Source organism: Myotis myotis, unplaced genomic scaffold (genome assembly GCF_014108235.1).
Source record: "Myotis myotis isolate mMyoMyo1 unplaced genomic scaffold, mMyoMyo1.p scaffold_m19_p_2, whole genome shotgun sequence".
NCBI classification, from domain to species: Eukaryota; Metazoa; Chordata; class Mammalia; order Chiroptera; family Vespertilionidae; genus Myotis; species Myotis myotis.
Genome location: NW_023416324.1, coordinates 160323766 through 160346270, shown reverse-complemented (window position 1 = coordinate 160346270; position 22505 = coordinate 160323766). Strand labels below are relative to the sequence as shown.

Genomic DNA, 22505 nt, shown 5'->3' with positions numbered 1-22505 from the left:
CATCTCTGTCCCCATAACAGTGCAGACACTGAGGTTCCCCACCTCCACCTTCTAGGGCTGCCTGGGGCTGCCCGCGTGGTCTGTGGATGAATCTACAAAACACTTGTGAAAAGGGGCCGCTGTGGTGTGTGCAGTTGTATAGGAAGAGGCTGTGAGGAAAGGTCAGACATACAAGGCATTCAGTGTTTCATTGAAAGACTGGAGGTTGACGTTGCGGAGGAGGTGAGGCTGGAGGAGGCCTTGGGTGTGGCAGACAGAATTCATCGATGAGAACTCACTTGGTGAGGGGAACCAGCTAAACCAAGTCAGGAAGGTGAGAGGGGCTACGTGTGTGGGGGGAGAGAGATGGCTCACCCCAAGGGAAGGGAATAGTGGGGGTTCTGTTGAGAACAACTGGCCAGTTGGGCTCCACACCTGCTCTGTAAACAGGTGGCCAGAGGATGCAGGGCCGAGGAACTGTCTTTGGCAATAAGAAGCAGTTATAAGCTTGGCCCAAGAAGGGTAGTGTTGAAATAGGCGGTGTGACAGAGGATGAGAACGGGAGGGGCAGCCCACCTCCAGGGCAGGCAGGAGGCTCTGCAATCTCAGGTGCCTGCCTGAGCAGGATTCCCCCAGAGCAAGTGGATGATCTTACTCCCCACCCCCTGGCCACCCCCTACCACCCCCTCCCCAGCAAGCCCTGCCTGAGACTGGAGAGTGCGGTTGCTAAAGGAGCAGCGTTGTGGGGGCTCTTTTTAGCGACCTCAGGGCCGACTTCTCCAGAGGCTGTGCTCCACACTCCTTGGCAGTGAGGTCTTCACATTTTTTTGTCCGGTCTTTGTATTAGAGCAGGCACACCCTAAGGAGAAGCTGCATGTTGGGAGGGGCCTAGAGTCCCTTCGGTGTGGTGGGAGGGGTCTCCCCTCCCAAGGTGTCCCAGGGAGATGCACACCTCTTTCCCAATAACTGGTCCATGGACGGCTTCATTCACTGAGGGTTTGGTAAAGGAGGTGTTATGTGTATATTTTATTTTCTCATCAGACCTTCAATTTATTCAATGAGCTGTGTTGGCCCCTCTGTGCTCATAAAATGCCCTCAGCTAAGCACTGATTTCAAATAGACCAAGACACTAGATTCCCATGAACTCTCAAACTTAGCACGTCTCTTCAACCAGAAGTCTTCACCTAGCAGCACTTTTTAAAATGTTTTCCTGTTATAAAAGAAATACATGTAAATTATAGAAAATTTGAATATAAGAAATTAAGATAATTCATAGTCCCCTTATCTAAAAATCAGTACACTTGGCTACACTTAGCAAATTTACTTATACTCGTTTTTCTACGTATGTTAACATTTGGTTCTTTGGGCTTTATTAGTCCTATTACAATTAAGGTGAAATATTTCTAGATTCCCAGAGCTTTCAGAAAGAGTAAACGAGTTTCAGTGTGGTTCTAAGGTTGTCATAATGCATAGATTGTCTGTAAGACATAACTCTTTGAGTTTTAACAGGAAAAAGCTGATATTCAACCTCAACATGAGACATGAGAGTTTAGGAATTCTCAGAGATTTGGGCCTAATCTCTGAGGCAGAGAGGTGGGAGGATTAGGCTTCCATAGCCCCCAGCTCCCATGTGACCAGCAGACTGACCCCACTCTACAATGTGGTGCCAGCCATTCCCAGACACACCTGCCCTCCCGCACTTGCCCTTCCTGGACCCAAGAACAGGTTATGAGACTCCAGTTGCTTACTTGATGGTTAGGCCTTCTTTACTCTGACCTATTCTGCATCCAGTCTGTAACCCAGACCAAGAGAGGAAGACCTGGTCATGGTGGACGGACTAGGAGCAGATGCCCTGGCCTCTGCCCTGTGTGACTGGGGACAGGCACCCTCCCATTTCTGATCTCACAGCGGTCTCTGAGTCCCCTCCTGCTTAGAAATCTTCTGATCTCTGCCTCTATCAGAAACCGCCTGGACTGTACCCAGTGCCTTCAGCATCCGTGGCTAATGAAGGACACCAAGACCATGGAGGCCAAGAAACTCTCCAAGGACCGGATGAAGAAGTACATGGCCAGAAGGAAATGGCAGGTAATGAGATGCTCACTCTGGACTGGAATGTTGCTTCTCCTCTTTGCTTTTCAAGACATCCTCATTCCCAACTTGCCCCAGCCTCACTCCAAAAATGTTTAAATCTTTTTCTGAAATAGTCTGGGACCAAGACTGGCATTTTGTGTCCTCAGGGCTAGGGATATGCACCTTTAGGACTATTCGGCAACCATAAAAAATGTGGTCTCCTTAAAGGCAATGTGATGGTATAAAATTTCTTTGCGATGAAGGGGGAGAGCACATGACCTACAAAGAGAGACGTGGCCCCACCCTCCAGGAATATTGTATGTTACTAGCTACGTGTCTTTAGGCAAGTGACTTACCCTTGTGGTGCCTTTGTTTTCTCATCTGTAAAGTAGGGATAATAGTGGTACCAATGTCACAGCCCTGTTATGAGAATTATATGATTCTAGAGGCCCAGTGCATGAAATTCGTGCACACGGGGGGAATGGGTTCCTCAGCCCGGCCTGTGCCCTCTTGCAGTCCGGGAGTCCTTAGGGGATGTCCAACTGCTGGCTTAGGCCCGCTCCCCCTGCAGGCCTAAACCAGCAGTCGGACATCCTTAGTGCTGCCGTGGAGGCGGGAAAGGCTTCTGACACCGCCACTGTGCTCACCAGCCCTGAGCTCGGCTCAGGGCTTCTGGCTGAGTGGCGCTCCCCTGTGGGAGGTACACTGACCACCAGGGGGCAGCTCCTGCATTGAGCGTCTTCCCCTTGGTGGTCAGTGTGCATCGTAGTGACCGGTCATTCGGCCGTTCAGTCGATTTTCATATTAGCCTTTTATTATATAGGATAATCTTCATCTGGACTTTAGCACAGTGCTTGCTACATAGCATGTGTTCAAAAATGACACTAGTAGCTCATATGGCTCTGTGCTAGAGAACATTCAGAGCACTTTCTATACATCAAGTCTTTTAATCCTTGATTAACGTTATCTCCACTTTTCAAGGGCAGAGAAAGGTTAGCAAAGTCGCCCAGGATCACTTAGCTAGTCAGTGGGAAAGGCAGGATTCTAACCCAGAGCCTGGCTCCAAAGCACACAGTCGTAACAACAACACAAAATTGCCTTCGATTTTAGCAGATGTATAAAACCATATCCGAAACCACAGAGAACTTATCATCATCTACTGTATTGTTTTACTCTCACTGTTAGTGTGATAAAATTCCCGGGCTACGGGAGGGGGCCTGCATTCTATACTCATGGAACGTATACTGTAGTGGAGGGACTGAAGCAAATAGACATAAAAGGACATAACACCCAGCAAGAATTATAAACTATCGGTATAGCTCTCCATACCATATATGTGAGTGCGGACAAGAGAATGGAGCCAGCCGCTGCCCGAGCCGGAGCACAGAGGGGGTGACAGCATAGACGGAGGAGAAAGGCACAGAGGCTGAACCTCCGGGTTACACTGACCTGAAAGGAGCCGTCTGTTCGCTGGGCAGACAGGCACCTGGGCATTTAGACCTGCCTGTGGCAGAGAAAAAGGAACCATTGTTTTAGGGGCAACTGGGACACTGGTCATCTGCTACACGGGGTGACTGAACAGTTCCCTCAGAAACCACACTCCCCACAGAGGCAGGGGAGGGGCTTCAGGTGGGGGGTACAAGGGACTAGGAGTTGTGCTCCCCACAGCGGGAGTCAGTTCTTGATCCCCATGCCCACACCACCCCATCCCCACCCCGTCTGAAGGGTTAGGTCGACCTGGCCACCCTCAAGTGCCAGGCAAGTTGAAAGACTGTGCTGCTCACCTTACCGTCTGGCGCTGTTAGCATCCAGTGAAATCGGAGTAGCACATATTCTTACAAACAAAACAAAGCAAGACGGGGCCACAAAAATCAAAAGTTGACTTTATTAATGGTTCTGTGGCCAACAGATCTCAAAGAAATAGTGGGATCTCTGGGGCAGGCAGGTGCTGGGTGGGGTGGGGCAGTCCTCAACGGTGGCACTAGGCTCTGCCTGCCGGGCTGCGGTTAAGGGGCAGCAGCTTCGCTGCAGGCTCTCTGGGAGCAGGCGCATCTGCTGTTGACACACCCACCCCGGGACAGGCGTGGAGAAGAGATAAGCAAATGGGAGAGGAAGCAAATGGAATTTTTTAGTCAAAGGGGTCAAGGAACCATTAATTTGCTGGTATTTTAATCACTTAAAATTTTTCTCTTGTTTACACTGTTATTAGTCAGAGGGTTTTCTGGAAGTGAGGGGCAGAAGTTCTGGGAGAAAAGGGCAGAATTCAGAGAAGGAATTTTAAAGCCATATTTTAATATGGGTGGCAGCCTTTGGAAGTGATTTTCCCACAGACACGGTGGTTAGGCTTCACAGAAGTAGACCACACAATCCCTTTTGACCCGTCTTGTCCCTGAAGCATAATACCACTGGTGACAGTTCAGCTCCATCTGACCATCTTATGTTACATTGCTCTCTTAGGAAAACGTTTTCGCATTTTTTATGTTAATTTTCACCTGAGGATATTTTTCTATTGATTTTTAGAGAGAGTAGAAGGGAAGGGGAGAGACACAGAGAGAGAAACATTCATTAACATGAGAGAGACACATTGATTGGTTGCCTCCCACACGGGCCCCGACGGGGGCCTGGGATCGAACCTGCAACTGAGGTACGTGCCCTTGACCAGAATCAAACCTGGAACCCCTCAGTCTGTGGGCCGACGCTCTATCCACTGAGCCAACCCGGCCAGGGCCATGTTACCCACATTTTTAACTCCAGGCACCAGCACCTTAGCTGTCCTGGAATAGGTTCCCCGTCAGAGCAGTGAGGTTCTGTGTGGTGGAGCAGGTGAGGTGGAGGGAAACAGAGGGGGGCGGGCTGTGGTGGAGGGAAAGGGCAAGCCCAGAACTCTCTACAGATGCCCAAGAGAAAATTCCTTGTTTTCATTCTCATGTGATTTTCATTAGAGGCCCAGGAGGAAGGAAGCAACATGGAAACAGCCCTATATACTAGGCAACATGGGGATGGCTAATCATATTATTGACCTTAGAATAAAATTATTCTGAGAGAAGGTATATTCTTCCACTTATACCTAGAAGAATGTTTAAAAGCTAGTAGAGCCTTGAGGGTGGGCAAGTGGAACAGGATAACAGGGCTTTTGCATGCAAAACCAGAAACAAAAGACTAGGAGTTTGGAGGCCCAGGGACAACCGTCTTTACTTTCTGGGAACCACGAAGACCCCAGCAGCATGGACCACAGGGCCATCAGGAGGAAAGCCTTGGGCATAGGATAGCACCGAGTACGCCTGGCAGTCACCTTGGATGTCATGCACGTCTCAGGAAACTCCGATCTGGGGCTGTTGGTGTATAAAGGGTCTCTGACTGCGGGCTGGCTCAGAGGTAACTAGCTTGCCCACTTGCCAGGGACTGTCGAAGCTTTAGCACTGACAGACCCTTATCCTGGAAAGCCCTCCGTCCTGGGCACGTGGGGCTGGTTAGTCACTCTCGCGGGCTCCCAGGGGAGGGGAGCTGCTGGCTCAGAGAGGCCCGTACAGAGCATGCCTGCGTGCAGCACAGGACTCAGCCTGGCCATTGCCCTCAAACAAGAAAAAGGCTTCCTCCAAACAAGGATGGAGTTTAGGGAATTGAAACGTTGCTGCCTTGATGTTCCAAAAATTTCCTAAGGTCTTGATCAAGTAAAACAGCAACCAATTTTCAACTCAAAGGTATATACATATATAGTTCTTTTCCAGTTCCAACAAATAACGTCCTTACCAATTTTTTAAAATATGTTTTTTATTGATTTTAGAGAGAGAGGGAGGGAGGATAGAGAGATAGAAACATTGTGGAGAGAGAAACATTGATCAGCTGCCTCCTGCATGGCCCCTACTGGGGATTGAGACCATAAACCAGGCATGTGCCCTGACCAGGAATTGAACCGGTGATCTCTTGGTTCATGGGTGGAATGCTCAACCACTGAGCCACATTGCCTGGCCTATTTCCCCCCCCCCCCCCCCCCGCCATAAATGAGTTTCCAAAGATTAAATTATGGCATAGATTATTTTAAATGTTTTTTCTTATTAAGCACATATATCTCCCTCTGTTTTAGAAATCATATGTTATATCACTCCAACTGATGGAAAATTTTCCCGTGTATGGTCTATTTGTTAATGTGAATTTGCCGCCTCCTCGGAAATATCGTAACTCCTTTGTTTGCCTTGTTCTGGTAACTTCATGTTAGTCATGTTGTTAATAGACGAGGAAAGACTTCATTATTCCACACCATGGAAGTGAAGACCATCCTGGTGTTTGGAATTAGGGAGCCCAACTGCTCAGGGTGGTGTTTCCTGCTACATATTCTTGAACATGAATCCTAGTCTTCTGTGGAAGAGTAGAGCTACAGGGAGATTTGAATCTTCTGGTTCAAGGACATGAGGCCCAGAGAAGGGAACAAACTTGCAAAAGGTCACATAGTAATCTGTGGTTCAAGAACTAACCAGTCCCTTTTTGGGAATGAACTCTCTGCATTTAGAGACTCCTGGCGAGGGCAGACCTATCTGCATTGGATAAAGGATACAGGGAGAGGAGAAGGAAGGGCAGACTGAGAATTTGGCCGACTAGGAAGCAGCTTGGCCTGATGTTAAGTATATGGATGGCTGCCTGTCTCTCGCACATTCCTGAGGCCAGAGTAAGCTCCCACGGGAAGAGCTGGGTCTCTCAACACTCTCGCCAGCACATCAGACAGATCAATGTGGCAGCCTCCTCCAGAAGAGCACGCGAGATTGCCAAATGGTCTCGTTCTCTGCAGGGCCATAGTGCCTCTGCACAGAGCTGTTACTCCATCATCGTCTCTCACCTGCTTCCCCCACCTATCACCTCCCCCTGGGGCTTCCTGGGTTCTGTTCAGAGTGACCCAGTTTCACCGCGGTGACAGAGGGCCAGAAGCATGCCAACACCAACAGTGATGTATTTGAGAGGGTGGTTGGGCAGAGGACAGAGCAAGATGGCAAGATGGAATGTCTGTCCAAAGTGCATGAAAACAGTCTGCAACACCGGTGACAAGAGAAAGTGATCATGGCCACAGCCACAGGCCACTGCTTAAACCACACACACACACACACAGACACACACACACACACACACACACACACACACACACACTTTTCTATATGATTCCCTAGTGGCCTGAAATTCTTTACTTTGGAAATAATCCTTTTACTGAAGCATACTGGCTTTCCAACTAGTCCAGAGTTGTGAGGCTTTGCTGAAATACCTGAATGTGTGACAGTAACTTGAGGGAAATGGCTTTGGCACAGTTTGAGGTCCAGTGGGTGAGTGGGAGCCCTTTGCTGGTGTCCTCCCTCTCTCGGCAGCCAGTCTGTGCCGACATCTGCTCTCTGGATGCACAGCATCTGGGCGCCTGAAAAGATGCTTTGGTGGAAGCAGTTGGTTACACTTTAGTTTCTTATCTTAGTTTTCCCATTGACTTTAGAAAAGGAGTAAGAAACTTTAATTAAAGGTAAGAAACATAGATGCATTGTATGTTGTTGGGGATTTCTTTGACCTAAATCCTATGCTTGGTAGGATTTTCACACTGCAAAGAAATTTGAATCTCAAGTTCTGGCTTCCTTTTCAGCAGAAATTCTGTCCACTCCCAAGGTGTCTCGACTCAGAAAAGCAAAGTGCCGTTGCTTTGCATCTCCCCGGTGTGCTTTTTGATGCCTGGGTGTACCCCAGGGGAGAGCACCCTCCAGAACTTCACTTGCATTCATCGACTTGTGCTGAGCCAGCCAGACTGTTTCCCAAAATCTCTTAAGTATCTGGATCAGCCACAGAGCTAAGTGAGACCTTGGAGTCTTGTCCAACCCCTCCTTATGCAGAGAAGGAAACCAGCCCAGAGAGGTTAAGCGACTCACAGGAGGTCAATAGTGTGCTGCTTTCCCACTTGCATGAGGACCTGTGGGATCTGTAGTAATGATCCTCGTGACCAATTGCAGTCCTGTCACTGGCATTGTTTTACGAGAAACAGCCCTGCTGCGCCCCGTCAGCAATAAGTCTTTGGAGCTGTCTCAGCCTGCAGTTGCTTTATATAAACTCTCCCTTTTATGGGAGTTGGAGCACAGTATGAAAAGGGTTTTTGTCTCATGTTGACCTTGTTTAGTCACATTAACGCACACATCGGTTCCAGGCCCCATTCCATTCTCCGAACATCTTCTGACACACTGATAGTGCTGAGCAGACAAGGTCGGGCGCTCTTCTCTGGCAGGACCTCGGCACTCAGAGGCCCTCGTTCCACGGACGGCTGCCTCTGCTGGGCTGGGCTGTCCTCCCTGAGCCCCACTGCCCGGCAGGACCCAGGGGCACCGCCCGAGGCCAACCCCAGTGTCTGCTTTCCAGAAAACGGGCAATGCTGTGAGAGCCATTGGAAGACTGTCCTCTATGGCAATGATCTCAGGGCTCAGTGGCAGGAAGTCCTCAACAGGATCACCAACCAGCCCTCTCAACGCAGAAAAACTAGAATCGGAAGGTAAGGAGCTCCGGGAGGGTTTCCTCCTCCCGGGTGGTGAGGAAGGAAGGGCTGGGGGATGGAGGGGCATTTTGAGGAGTTTATTTTGGGGGTGGGCTGTTTTTCGTAATACAGTCTACAAGGATTAAATTCAGAACTACTTTTAGGTTGCTCTGACAATAGTTACTAAGCCTAATTACTCTTTAGTTATTTAACTTGGGTTTAACTATTTTCCCAAGTAAAGTTATTATTTGTCTACTAGAACTAGATAACCTCTACTATTCTTTTTATGTTGTACATAAGACTTAGCAAAGATTTATTCAAAGCTCCCATTTTTCTCATTACAAAAGTACTACTTATATATTAAGCAAATATAAAACTTCAATCACATGTAGTTTACTTTTTCAAAATATCCTGTTTTTATTATTTTTAAAATATATTTTTATTGATTTCAGAGAGGAAGGGAGAGGGAGAGAGAGATAGAAACATCAATGATGAGAGAGAATCATTGATTAGCTGCCTCTTGCATGTCCCCCACTGGGGATGGAGCCCGAAACCCAGGCTTATGCCTTGACTGGTAATTGAACCATGACCTCCTGGCTCATAGGTCAATGTTCTACCAGTGAGCCATGCCGGTCAAACAAAAATATTGTTTTTAGTCTGTGTTTTTCTTTGAGAGGAAAATTAATGTATATAGTCCATATTCGTTTGGCATTTTTTAAAATACTGAAACGTGACTGGAAGGGCTGCTCCTCGAGATCCTCGGAGTAAGTTACTTGCCCTCGGAGACGTTGCCCCATCCATCTCCTCAGTGAATGCCTCTGCCTCTTCCTGCATCGGACTGATGCAGGGTCTGGCCCTTATCTTCTCAAGGTGCCTGCTTGGCCAGCAACACCCCTCCAGCCCCGCTGCCTGGTGCCATTGGTACCCAAAGGTGAGAAGCACAAAGTCATCGGCCAGGCCGCCTCCTGGGCTTCCTGATGTAGCTGGGGACAGAGTCCCTCCTGACCCACCCCTGCCACTCCCAATGACCCACAACCAGCCTAAAGAGGAGGGATAGGATGCAGGAGCCCCTCCAAGTTCTAGCTTTTCCCTGGACCAATCCCAGTCCTGGTCTGCTCTCATGCACCGTGGAGCAATGTAAGTGAGGACAACAGAACTGGCAAGTGGAAGAGGCCTCAAGGACTGGTTCCTCCCTTCTCAGGAGCAGGGAAGGCCTGCTCTGCAGGGAGACCAGGAAGGCTGGTGTGGCTCAGTCCTTCTTAGACACCCTCCACTGAATCCTGAAACAGCTTGAAATATAGCCAAAATCCTTTTTGAAGATTATTTCTTTTTTCAATGTGTCAGTGTAAGGGAAGGGGGAGTCCAAACATTTCCCCAGTTTAGTCACAGTTTTCTCTTCTGCCAAAACCACATGGCAGCTGGCCAACCTATCCCCAGGAGAAAGGTGTGCTGATGATTCAGTCCTCTAAGCTGCATTATTTGCTAAATTGGAGCTACTTTTTTAAAAAAATTAAAGTCAGCTTTTTTAAACTAAGGGAGAAGGAAGAACAAGGAGTGAAGGGGTGACCATGTCCTCTCCCCGTCTTCTAGGAGATGTCGCCCAAGCTTTCCTGGAGGCTGTTGCTGAGGAAAAGCCCCATGTAAAACCCTATTTCTCTAAGACCATTCGTGATTTAGAAGTGGTGGAGGGAAGTGCTGCTAGATTTGACTGCAAGATTGAAGGTAAGTTGTAGCTGTGACTACAAAAAGGGGTTTGGGGGCTGCTGGGCCCCTACTGTGTGCCCTGGGCACGATGTCAGTTCTGGGAGCCTTTGGGTAAGCCAGGCTCTGAGGGAAACTGGGTCAGGAGGAGCTGGCCCAATGCCCCCACTCCACCCTGAAGGTTAGTGCTGTCAGTGACTTCCCAGGGGCAGATTTGACATTTCACTTACTTCCATCAGCCACTAAACCCGAGTTAAAGTGGTTTGTCATGGATGATAGTATGTGACCATGGAGCCTGCTTAATGAAATGAAGTTTCAAGTTCCTGGGGAACATGTGCCCCTAAAGGCTCTCAGAGGGAGGCTGGCCCGGAGCACGGGCTGTGGAGTCAGCAGCTCTGCTGTGAGGCCTGGGCAATGATCTGACTCTCTGAGCCTCACGCCCTCACCTCTAAGATGATGTCTGATGTCCTGAGTGGCTCTGGGGATTCTTAGATGACATATGTGAAAAGAGAAACCTTTTAAGTCCTTTAAGGATGTGACAGAGTCAAAGGAAAGTTGTGGGACTGATAAGAGCAGAGAGCATGCAGTGTGACTTCAAACGGAGGGAAGCTGGGATCCAGACACCGGTGCCGTCTTCCCCATGCGTCGCTGCTGGCAGGACAATGTGGCCATAGAATTGTGAGCTGTTGGAGCTCAAGGGACCTTAAGGGATCTTAGCATAGCACACGAGAAATTAGCAATGGTGGTGACACAAAGCATTTCAGTTTCCATAGACTGCAACATCCTAGAAAGATAAAGGGCAAAATAAGATTGGCTTCAAGTCAGTGACTGTCGTATGCCAACCAGAGTGGAGGGTTATCTTCCATGTCAGTCTGACCAAACGAACACAGGTGTTCATTAAGCAACTTGCTCAAGACCTCACTGCCAAGGACAGCAGTTAGAACAAAGCATTTTGTAAGGTTCTCCAGCAATATGGCCACATAATGTATTTTGGATAAAGTAACTCAAAGTTAGGAATGAAAAAACAATTTTTCACTTGTGTCGTTGTATCAAAATGCCTTGTAAATGCCTTGCCCACCATAATCTTTCTTTTCATTCAATTCTTAAAATGTGATGTGCTGCCTTTGCTAGTGTGGAAAGGCTTAGGTTGGGGTTCTGCTGAAAGCTCTGGGGCCACAGCCTGTGACTCACCATCACCATTGTCGTTGGGTCTTCCGAAGTTCTTTCCTTTCTTCTTTTTCTTTTTATATATACTTATTAATTTCAGAGAGGAAGGGAGAGGGAGAGGGAGATAGATATATCAATGACTAGAGTGAATCATTGATCAGCTGCCTCTTGCACGCCCCACACTGGAGATTGAGCCCACAACCAGGGCATGTGCCCTGACCGGGAATCGAACCCTGGCCTCCTGGTTCATAGGTTGACGCTCAACCACTGAGCCACTCCGGCAGGGCTCCTTTTTCCATTTCAAAAAATTATTAGAACATAATGACTGTCAACTGTTTGGAATTATTTCTTTGGTATTTGCATAAGTCAGTTAGAATTATAATATACAGGGTGTGGCAAAAGTAGATTTACAGTTGCATGTGAAATGCAGTTTATTCTTGTATCATTATTTATTATTATTTTCCATATGAACAACCACAACTGTAAACCTATTTTTGCTCCATCCTCTATTTTAAAGGCATAATGTGTGTGTGTGTGTGTGTGTGTGTATTTTTTTAATGTTGGACCTTGCAGAAACATGGTTAATTCCTAAAATGAGGCTAATCAGTGTGATCCATTTCCAGTTATCTAGAGGCAGATTACGACTTTGGATCAGACTAAGACAAATACTGCTTTCTTTTTCTTAGCAGTATTAGCAGCTCCTCTAACTTGCATTTTATAGAGCTGTTATCAGCTTTGAGTTATAACTTACACACCATATAGTTTACCTATATTAAGTGTACAATTCAATTGTTTTTAGTGAATTTACAGAATTGTGCAATCATCACCATAGTCCAATTTTAGAGCCTTTCCCTCACCCCCTAAAGGTCCCTTGCACCCATTTGTTCTGAATCTTCATTTTTATTAAATGTATTTAAGTTCAACTTTTATACAAGATGAAAAATTTTCATTTCATCCCAGAAGACAACTGGCTCTGGGCGTATCACTGAGGTGGGCTGGTGTTCCAGGTAGCACTCTGTATCTGTGTGTGTGCGTGTGGTGGGTGCGGGGGGGGGGGGGGGGGGCGGGAGGGGCAGGCCCCACGTGGATGGGAAAGGGGATGACTGTGAAACACCTCACTCAGGGTTTCATATATTAGTATTTACAATACAGTTCGGTTCAAACATCAATATCAAAGCAGCTGCTAAAAGGCAACGTCTTCGTTTTTTTCCATTACTGCATTAGTAGCTTGAGAGTTCCTTGCATGAACTGATACGAAATTTTGAATGACAGTTTTTGCTACCTGTGTTCCCTCCCTGTGATGCAGGATACCCAGACCCTGAGGTCGTCTGGTTCAAAGACGACCAGTCCATCAGGGAGTCCCGCCACTTCCAGATAGACTACGATGAGGATGGGAACTGCTCTTTAATCATTAGCGATGTGTGCGGGGATGATGATGCCAAGTACACCTGCAAGGCTGTCAACAGTCTCGGAGAAGCCACCTGCACAGCGGAACTCATTGTGGAAACCATGGAGGAAGGAGAAGGAGAAGGGGAAGAGGAAGAAGAGGAAGAGTGAAACAAAGCCAGAGAGAAGCAGTTTCTAAGTCTTAGTACAAAAACTATTTCTCTAACGCTCAAAACCCCAAGATAGTAAAAGCACCTAGTGTGATAGATTACCTAGTTAGGTCATTTTAGGGTCAGTTCTTAGCAACAGCAGTTTGTACCTAGCAGTGTTATTGATGGGCATTAATTTCAGTTAATAGGCACCTTAAGATACTAGTACAGCTAGATTTCATTTTGAGAAATCACCAGTAACTTGGCCGACCAGTTGATTTTGAAGATAAAGTAACCAAAAGAAGTATTTTTCTGGGCAAAGTCACAAATTTGAAACACTCATAAAAAATAAAGCCCCGCGGCCCCAGGTCAGCCCAGAGGCCCCTGGAGACAGGGGTCTCTCTCCCAGCTCCTAACTCCAGAGAACTGGGTCTTCTCCAGGCTGCAGCCCTTCAGTCTGAAAGCAGTTGAGCCGTTTTAATTTACGAGGCACATTTTACTTCAAACTATACTGTAGACATTCAGACTTTTCATTCCCCCTTCTGCCTGCCTGTTTTTCTGGATCTGAGCTTGCCATGAGTTTAAGCACTAAGGACATTACACTTAGATTCTGAAGACAGGCCCCCTGCTCACAGAAGGCTGGCTTCCTTAGGAAAATAAAACCTCCTTCTAAAATCAGTAGGCAATCTAAACTTATCCCCACTTTGCAGGTATCTAGCAGCTTCAGATATTTTTATAAGAACTCGTGGGGGAAAATATCCTTGCTAATGTGCTTTTCTTCTGAAACCAGGAGTCATATTTGTGCTGTTAGAGACTATCAGCTCTGCATGTGTGGTAAAGATTTTTGTGTTTGTATGAAAACCAGTTTGCTGAAAAGTTAGCCTTATTTATTGGCCACCATGAAACATTTCAGCTGATGAAGAGCTATAGAACTCTACATACTTTGGAGTCCCCTTCAGGATAGTCTGAGTTTGACACATCTTCATTCTAAACACCCTCAGAGAACTCTACCTACCCTATAGATTCCACGATATGTTTTTTTTTTTTCTTGAATGTGCATCAAACATGCCTTGCTCCCAACCTCAAAATATATTCTCAGACCCAATAAATGCATCAGACGTGCATCTTTAGGAACTTTTAACTTTCTTTCACTACATTGGCACTTAAATTTTTCTTTATAAAACTTTTTGAAGGTCTTAAACAAAGACCATAAACTGATATGCCTAATACATTTTCTGTGTGTGTGTGTGTGTGTGTGTGTGTGTGTGTACCATTCCAAATGAGTTATTCTTGTCCACTGTTTGTAAAGTGCAGCGATTTAATATTTCAAGGGACTTTTTAATAGTTCCTCAAGAATCGATCTTAAATTACTTCAGTGCAATCCTACACAGTATCAACATTAGAATTTTGCTATTACTTAGTCTTATGTTATCTTCCATTCTATCTTATCTGCTTTTTGCTGCTAATTTCAAATTGTCAGTATTTTCCTTTTTGCTTTTTAAACAGTTATATTTTTCATAATAGCCACACTTTTGCCACAGTTTATTATAACAAAGGGTTTTTAATTTGATTTAGAGTATTCAGAGCTTGTCTTCATCACTTTGTGTTTAGACTATAATCTTGGTGTGTGTGTGTGTGTTGTATGTGTGTGTGCATGTGTGGTGTGTATGTTTGTTTACAGGTTTTTGATGCCTTCTTGAAATTGTGTTAATGTTCTCCCAGTTAATTATGCCAACAGAATGGTAAATGAGAACACTACAACTGTAGTTAGCTCACAATTTTTAAATAAAGGATACCACAATGCATACTTTTTGTTCAGTCTTTGCAGCCTTCCCTTCTTTTCCCATGCCACCAGTTGTAGACTACCCAGATAGACCCTGGAAACAGAAAATAGATGTTGTGCTGCATAAATGGCAATTCTGGTTGCATTTCAATAAGGAGCAGGATGACTTAGTTAGTTCTTGTATATACAAGGTAGCCGAATTTGCACACTTAATTCAGAATTTCTCTCGAGCATCAGTTTGGTTCAGTTACACTTCCAATATCTATGGTGTCCTCATAGTACTAAAATCTACATGACATTTCCAGCAGGTGGCAAAATCATCCTCATCATTAATATTATTTACCAGGGCTTGGTTTGCATTTGTAACTTTGATGCAACTCATTATTAGCTACCAAGTGCCATCTTTCCATGTCTTTATATTGAAGTATTTGTTACCAGGATACTTTCCTCCTGCTTTAAAGGAAGTCTTATCAGATATCAGATGGTGACTTCCCCATGTCTGGAGATCCAAACAATATTGTAAATGTTATAGAAAGAATCAAGACATGCCATTAAATGTTGTACTAGATAATTCTATGATCCCATATGGTCTGGAAAGAAACAATCCATTCATCCAGTTTTTTGGTGGGTTTTTTTGTGTGTTTTTCTTCATTTTTAAGGCAACCACAATCTGCCAATATTCCTAGTGAGAAAATTATTTTTAAAGAAAAGGACTTTTTATTGCTTGCTGGTGAAAAATGTATCATATATATTCTGTGCTATGAAAAAAATCACAAATACACTTTCTTCTGTTCCATTTTCATCCCAAACATATAAAGAATAATCCCCAGATTGTTCCTTACATTGCAGAGCTTCATATCAAATGATATTTCTATGTATAACTAAAAAGACATGCTGACTGTTGTCAGTTCGAACTTATACAAAGTCTCTTTTTCTTTTTCTCAAAATTTTTGAGTTTTACTTTTCACATTTTACCAGCTTTTTATAAATCTCTGCAGTGAGTGTCCAAAATGTGAAAGATAAATTCTAAAGAAACTCAACTCTCTTTTTTTCAAGAAAACGCAAGTAATACTACTTTCCTTACCCCTTGGGAACTCTTTTCTGTATTTTAAGAGGGAGGCTAATGTCTGTAGCAGTCATTACTGAGGCTCTTTGCCCCGGCACAGTTAGGGCTGCACTCCTGCTCCTAGCTCACTGGGGCCCTGTGACTGGTCCTGGTCAGTGAGCTGTGAGCAGAAGTGATGTGCATCCCCATGGGCCAGAGCATTTGTGTCCTGGTACAGAACTCTCCACAATGACTGCCAACATGTGAGATGTGGCTGCTTTACCCACCTGGCTCCCCAGGCAACTCCAAACAGGTACAGAACACAAACAAGAAGTAAACATTTATTCTTATAAATCACAAAGAATCTAGGGTTCTCTGTGGCTGCAGCAGAATCTAGAGCTGTTATAAGATCTTTCACTGTATCCCAGGTCTGTTCTGACCAATATGGTAACCATGAATCACAAGTGGCTATTTAATTAAAATAAGTAAAATCTAAAATTCAGTTCCTCAGTTGTACTAGCCACATTCCACGTTTTCAGTAGTCATATGTGACTGACTTGTGGCTACCTTCTTGGACAGCACAGATTAGAACTTTCTGTACAGTTCCATTGGACAGCACTATTCTAGATAGACTGAGGAAAAGAAAAAACTCCAAATTTTACCTTGACTGTACATATCACTTTTCAAATTACTGTGAAGGGGAGTATGGTCTATAGCATCATCAATTATATTGAATAATGTAAACTCAATACTTAGGTTATTGTTCTTCATTAATTATATTCATACTAGGGGCCCAGTGCACGAATTCGTGCACCTTGAAAGGAACTGTGGGCCTTGAGGCTGCAGTGGACATAGGGGCGCGTCTCAGCCCATCCTCTGTAGCCCCACCCGGCCCCTCCCTCCGTGGACCCCAGTCCCCTGTCTGCTGCAGCCCCACTCCTGCTGCAGCCCACTCCCATGCGCTTGACAGCACCTGCCCCACTCGCACCCACTGATGGCGCTGAGCAATTGGGCCCAGCGCTGGGCACCAGCAGCAGGTGCGAGTGGTGGCTCTGGAGCTGGCAGCAGGTGTGAGTGGGGTTGTCGCTGGCAGTGGGTGCAAAAGGCGGCTGCCCACCCAAATCGCCCCTCAGGAGCAGGGAGAGGTGGAAGAAGCCCTCAGGCGTGATCAGGGCCGGCAGCCACCGCTTGCACCCACTGACGGCACCAAGCGATCAGGGCCAGCGCCAGCAGTGGGTGCAAGCAGCAGCTCTGGTGCCGGCGGTGGGTGCAAGTGCTGGGTGGGACCGTAGTGCACAGGAGCAAAGAATTTTCAGTAACCACCAGATTTTTGCTCCAATGACAGCAACGAGTGCCCCACCTTGGTCAGGTGCCCCCGCTCACCTGCTCCACCATCCCGCCACGGTCCCTTGGTGGTCAGCACACATCATAGCAACCAGCTGTTCCACTGTTCAGTCTATTTGCATATTAGGGTTATATATATATATATACATTTTTTCACTTTTTAAGAAAATTTTAAACTATCAGTTCTGTGCTTCTCACCACAAAATCTAAATAGGCCTGCAATCCACAAGTAGTTACCAGATAACCTGTGATATGAAACAACCACCTAGGGCAAAAATCTCCTGTGTGTTTGGAACTTGGAGCTACTTGAGATAGGGGAGCACCCATTGGGGACAGATGAGATAGATGCAGAGAAGGAGAGAGACAGGGTCGCTGGGACGGAATTTCCTTGACAGTGAACCAAAAGGAAGGGGAGGGGCCATCCTTGGAGCAACAATCATTTTAACTTCAGTGGCTTTGATCATAACTTCCTTCCCATTGGAATTGAAAATATCCAGGAGATCTATAGTGCTTGGAGACAACATTAAATTTCTAACTGCTGGTTGTTTGAAATTTTAGTCCATAGTCCTTGGCCATGTTCTAATGGCTCACACATCGCAGGGAGGGCTTCATGTCAGAGACTATAGCCCCAATAGTGACCGCACAGAAGTGTGTAATAAATCCTCATATCATCTGTCTCTCTGGGACTAGATTTCTTCTAGTTGGATATAACTAAGAAAGAAGGAGGTTACAAATTAACCTGTCACTTTGGTCATTTACATTTATTAGCTTCTTCTGGACAGACGTTTGTAGCCACCAATAGTCAAGACATCGGTTGAGCGATAGGGCTTTTCCACAGCCTTGCTCCAGATGCTATGTTACAGTGAAAAATAGCCTCAGGCCAAATTCATCAAACATTAGCAAGCAGTCATATAACCTATTTGGTAAGGTCCCTGAAGACCCAGATCTCTCTCGCTCCAGAAAGCTCTTCACCTGTTCATTGAAGGCAAATGCTGCAAGATACTAGGGTAGGATCTAGCTAACCTGGTTAATCAGCCAAGGAGAATCAGTTCCAATTGTACCTCTTACTGGAACTGTGTAGCCTGTGCCTCAGTTTTCTCAGCATAAAATTAGAGTAACAAATAGTTCCCACCTGACAGGTTGTTATAAAAATTAAATGAGCTCGTGCATGCTACCTCATCCTTATGGAAAGCCCCTATTCATTCTGGTACCCAGAGATGCTAAGATAAGTCAAAGATCCTCTGATAATGCTCAAGGAACTGGTTATACTTCTGCAGAAATAAAACATGTGAAAAAGATACTTTCATATAATGAATGACAGAAAGAATACTTTAAATTCCACCCCCCCCCCCAAAAAAAATAAATGACTTTTGAAACAAAGTGCACATGCAATTGCACAAAAAATAATTGCGGTGAGTTTAGGAAAGGCTACAACTGCCCTCTTGTTCTAGTGGGAATTTTTAACTCCCAGCTCTTAAGTACTCTTCATCAGACCCAAAGGAAATAGCTCATCTGACCTTATGAGTCTTATTTTCCAGTCAAGAGGAAATTTTTCAGGTAAGCTTGACTTTAAACTAATCGCACTTAGTCTTTACCCCTCAAAGTTCCCTGGTTTTTAATTGATATTTACAAAAGCTAATTCTCATTGACTTCTTTCTGACTGCATATTAACCACAGATCAAAGAGAGCTCTGCTATACAGTCTCAGGAAAAGGCTGGATAGATACCGTTTTTAAATCGTCTAGAAAGCTCAAAAATGGAGGGTCCTGTTTTCTAGAGAACCAGATCAAGAGTTTAGAGAATGGCAAGTTATCATAGAGAAGGCCAAACATGAACTACTGAAGACAAGCAGTATCTCTGTTCCCTTTAGATCCTCCATTAAATGGAGAGTAAGGGAATAATATTTTTTAAAGCTATAAACCAGGGGTCCTCAAACTTTTTAAACAGGGGGCCAGTTCACTGTCCCTCAAACCATTGGAGGGCCGGACTATAGTTTAAGAAAAAACTATGAACAAATCCCTATGCACACTGCACATATCTTATTTTGAAGTAAAAAAACAAAACAGGAACAAATACAATATTTGTATTTGCATGTGGCCCGCGGGCCGTAGTTTGAGGACCCCTGCTATAAACCCTTCAAAGACAATATGAGAGGACATGAAAAATACTAGAAGCTTGGAAGATGGAAAGCAAATAGGTGAGTGGGTAACTGAGTTAAGAGCAGAGAAGCTGAAAGCTGACTTCCTACAAAGGAGGAAGCCAATAGGAAGGCAAGTCAGTTTTGCCCTAAAGAAGAGACTGGAGAAACCAGGTACCTCTCAAGGGAGCCTCAAAGGGAATGTAAGGTATCAATTCACTGATGCAAACCAAGATCTTTTTTTTTTCTTTGTTTAATATATTTGTATTGATTTCAGAGAGGAAGGGAGAGGGGAAAAAGAGAGAAGCATTGATTGGCTGCCTCCTGTACACCCCCTACTGCAGGGTCAAGCCCACAACCCAGGCATGTGCCCTTGATTGGAATTGAACCCAGGACCCTTCAGTCCGCAGGCTGACGCTCTATCCACTGAGCCAAACCAGCTAGGGCTCAAACCAAGATCTTTAAGGTCAAATCAGGTCAAACATCCAACTAGGAGCTCAAGGCAGAGGGAGGATAGGACAATTAGGAGTTAGGACAGATAAGGTTCCATAGTTCAGGAGGTCATCTGAACACATCAGTAATATCCATGGTCAAAGTGCAGAGAACTGCCTGATACCAGAAAAGCATTTGTTTGTTCGAGTTTTTAAAGACAGATAAGCTTCTTTAAAGTTCAATTGGTTGTCCAAGGAGCCAAATTGTTCGACTTTTAATAATGCACCCTCTTTATGAATATCTTATATTCAATTAAAGCATAAGCTCAGTAAATCTCCATTTAAGTCAACTTGCCCCACTTAACCACAGTTTTCATTTCCTCTGTAAAATAAATTTACTGATGCCCACACACTTCTGTTCCCATTAACTGAGTTGTATATTTACCAAGCAAGTGTCAATTGGGTTTGTTCTTAAATTTATTTATGCTAGTTCTACTTGTAATTGTAATTATATAATTTAACTAAGTATTATATAAACCAACACAAATGGGTGCCAAAAAAAAAGACTAGTTGTTTCTATGGAAACAATTGAGACTAGTGGTCATACATGGCAGATTGGACACTTGCATTTATCTCCTGTCTCCCAAAACCTCTCTAAAATGAAACTAAAGGAACAAAAGGCATAAACCCACAAGAGCACAGAATGAGAGAGCCAGACAAAAGTTGGCAGCAGAATAATTGGTAATTAATTTTGTTTAAAGTTTTCCACTTTGCAAATGTCCACAGAGAAGAAAGCCTCAAAAAGCAGGCTGAGTCCTATCACAGAACTAGCCAAAAGTAGAGGAATTAGGCCAACCCCCCTCCACCTTCTCCTCTAGCCAGCCCACGTGGCCTCTGACAGTCCCTCTCCAGCCTGGCAGAAAAGGGGATCTCTTAAAATTACACTGGAGAGGCGGTGGACTGGTGGACAACAGGCACAACCGAGGGTGGGAGATGCGGGGGCTGGGGGAGCTACAGAAAGAGCCTGAGACTCCAGCCCTCTCCCACTGGGTGGCTGCCAGAACTCTGACTGCCAGGCAGGACCGGCTACAGAACTTGCAGGGCCAGTGCAAAATGAAAATGTGGGGCTTCTTGTTTTATTTATTTTTATTTTATTTTATTGTTTAAATATGGAACACTTCACGACTTTGCGTGGCATCCTTGCACAGGGGTCATGCTGATCTTCTCTGTATCCTTCCAAGTTTAGTATATGTGCTGCCGAAGTGAGCACAGGGCTTCTTCTTTCAAAAAGTATTAAAAATTTCAAGATAGCCCTGACCGGTTTGGCTCAGTGGATGGAGCGTCAGCTTGCGGACTGAAGGGTCCCGGGTTCGATTCCAGTCAGGGCATGTACGTTGGCGGGCACATCCCCAGTGGTGGGTGTGCAGGAGGCAGCTGGTCGATGTTTCTCTCTCATCGATGTTTCTAACTCTCTATCCCTCTCCCTTCCTCTCTGTAAAAAAATCAATAAAATATATTTTAAAAAATTTTAAGATAGTGACAGCAGAGCAGTACAACAAATGTGAGTTCTCTCTAAGTGTGACTATACAAGTTATGCACCCGTGAAGCCACCCCTGTAGCTGCAGATTATTTCTGCATGTGCAGGAGATTGGAGAATTTTTTTTTTTCTGGGAAAATTAGACAGCCCAGAGAAATGACTCACATATGCAGGAATTTCTCAATAAAACAATCTGACTCTCATAAATGTGTCAATAAGGCTATTTTATGCATTTGGGCGCAAATTTGTGCACATAAAAGATTATTCAGAAACTACTCTGGTTTTTTAAAATTACTATTTTACCTGTTAATGTTGCAAATTTTAAAGCCTAGTTCTTAAACTTTTACATTCAATTCCCAGATTTGATTTGGTAGATTTATAAATCTACCAAGATGTAATATTCATTTTTTACTCTAAACATTTTTAAGTTGCCTTCATAAATGTAATAAACACATTTCATTTTCATTCCTTCAATTATAACAAAACTTTCCAAAAAAGTGACTAGCAACCTTCTCAAGTAAAATAAGTCTCATAATTAAATGTATAAACACGATGGAACTTAACTTCTTTTTAATGGTCCAATACTGTTTATAAATTTAGTAAGAGTTAAACTTTGAATTCCAAGTCTAAATCAGTTGCACAATATATACATTTTTATTTTTTCAAATTATAAGAGAAAGTTTGCTTGGAAAGTCACGGAAATAGAAAAGGGGAGCCTGTACTCAGGAAAGGAGTCACAGAGGCACTTAGGAAACTTGGAACTTAGGAAAGAGCGGCAGACAAGGGTACCTGGGGGAAGGAGAGGAGAAAAGTACGAGAGAGAGAAAGAATGTGCCACAATTTGTACTTTAAATTACAAATTAACCTGTTCTCTGGGATGCCTAAATCTCTTAAACATTAGAAATATGGATAATATCAAATAGTTATAACCCACATAAATAAAAGCGCTTGTCTGGCCAGTTTTGCTCAGTGTTTTGAGTCCCAGCCTGTGGCTGAAGGGTCGTTGGATCCATTCTGGTCAAGGGCATGTATCGGTTGCAAGCTCAATCCCGGCCCCCCAGGTACAGGAGACAACCAATCGATGTGACTCTCTCACATTGATATTTCTCTCTCTCTCTCCACCTCCCTCCAAAAAGCAATGGGAAATATCATTGGGTGAGAATTAACCAAAATAAGTAAGTAAATAAATAAATAAATAAATAAATAAGAAAAGCTCTTTATAGTCCTCAATACAATACTTTTTAAGAGTATGAGAACCACTATTCTAGGTAACGATTTAATCCTAAATATAAC

The 22505-nt window shown here is 44.7% G+C and overlaps 1 protein-coding gene and 1 non-coding gene across 9 annotated transcripts in view; one reads left to right on the top strand and one right to left on the bottom strand.

Annotated features, from left to right (window-relative positions):
* The window catches only part of MYLK (myosin light chain kinase), a 272007-nt gene extending 257266 nt beyond the window's left edge, over positions 1 to 14741 (top strand). For 4 of the 8 annotated variants that reach the window (XM_036348905.1, XM_036348904.1, XM_036348911.1 and 1 more), the window contains 4 exons: positions 1941 to 2064; positions 8422 to 8551; positions 10124 to 10255; positions 12708 to 12958. In XM_036348905.1, coding sequence (XP_036204798.1) covers positions 1941 to 2064; positions 8422 to 8551; positions 10124 to 10255; positions 12708 to 12958 — 637 coding nt within the window. Of the gene's footprint in view, positions 1 to 1940; positions 2065 to 8421; positions 8552 to 9403; positions 9903 to 10123; positions 10256 to 12707 lie in introns of those variants that run through there. The other 4 variants (XM_036348906.1, XM_036348912.1, XM_036348907.1 and 1 more) reach the window with 3 other exon arrangements.
* A 6097-nt stretch (positions 14742 to 20838) lies between these two features.
* Positions 20839 to 20945, bottom strand: LOC118677823. Its single transcript, XR_004974549.1, has one exon. It is a non-coding gene; the product is annotated as a U6 spliceosomal RNA (small nuclear RNA).
* Positions 20946 to 22505: the final 1560 nt, after the last annotated feature.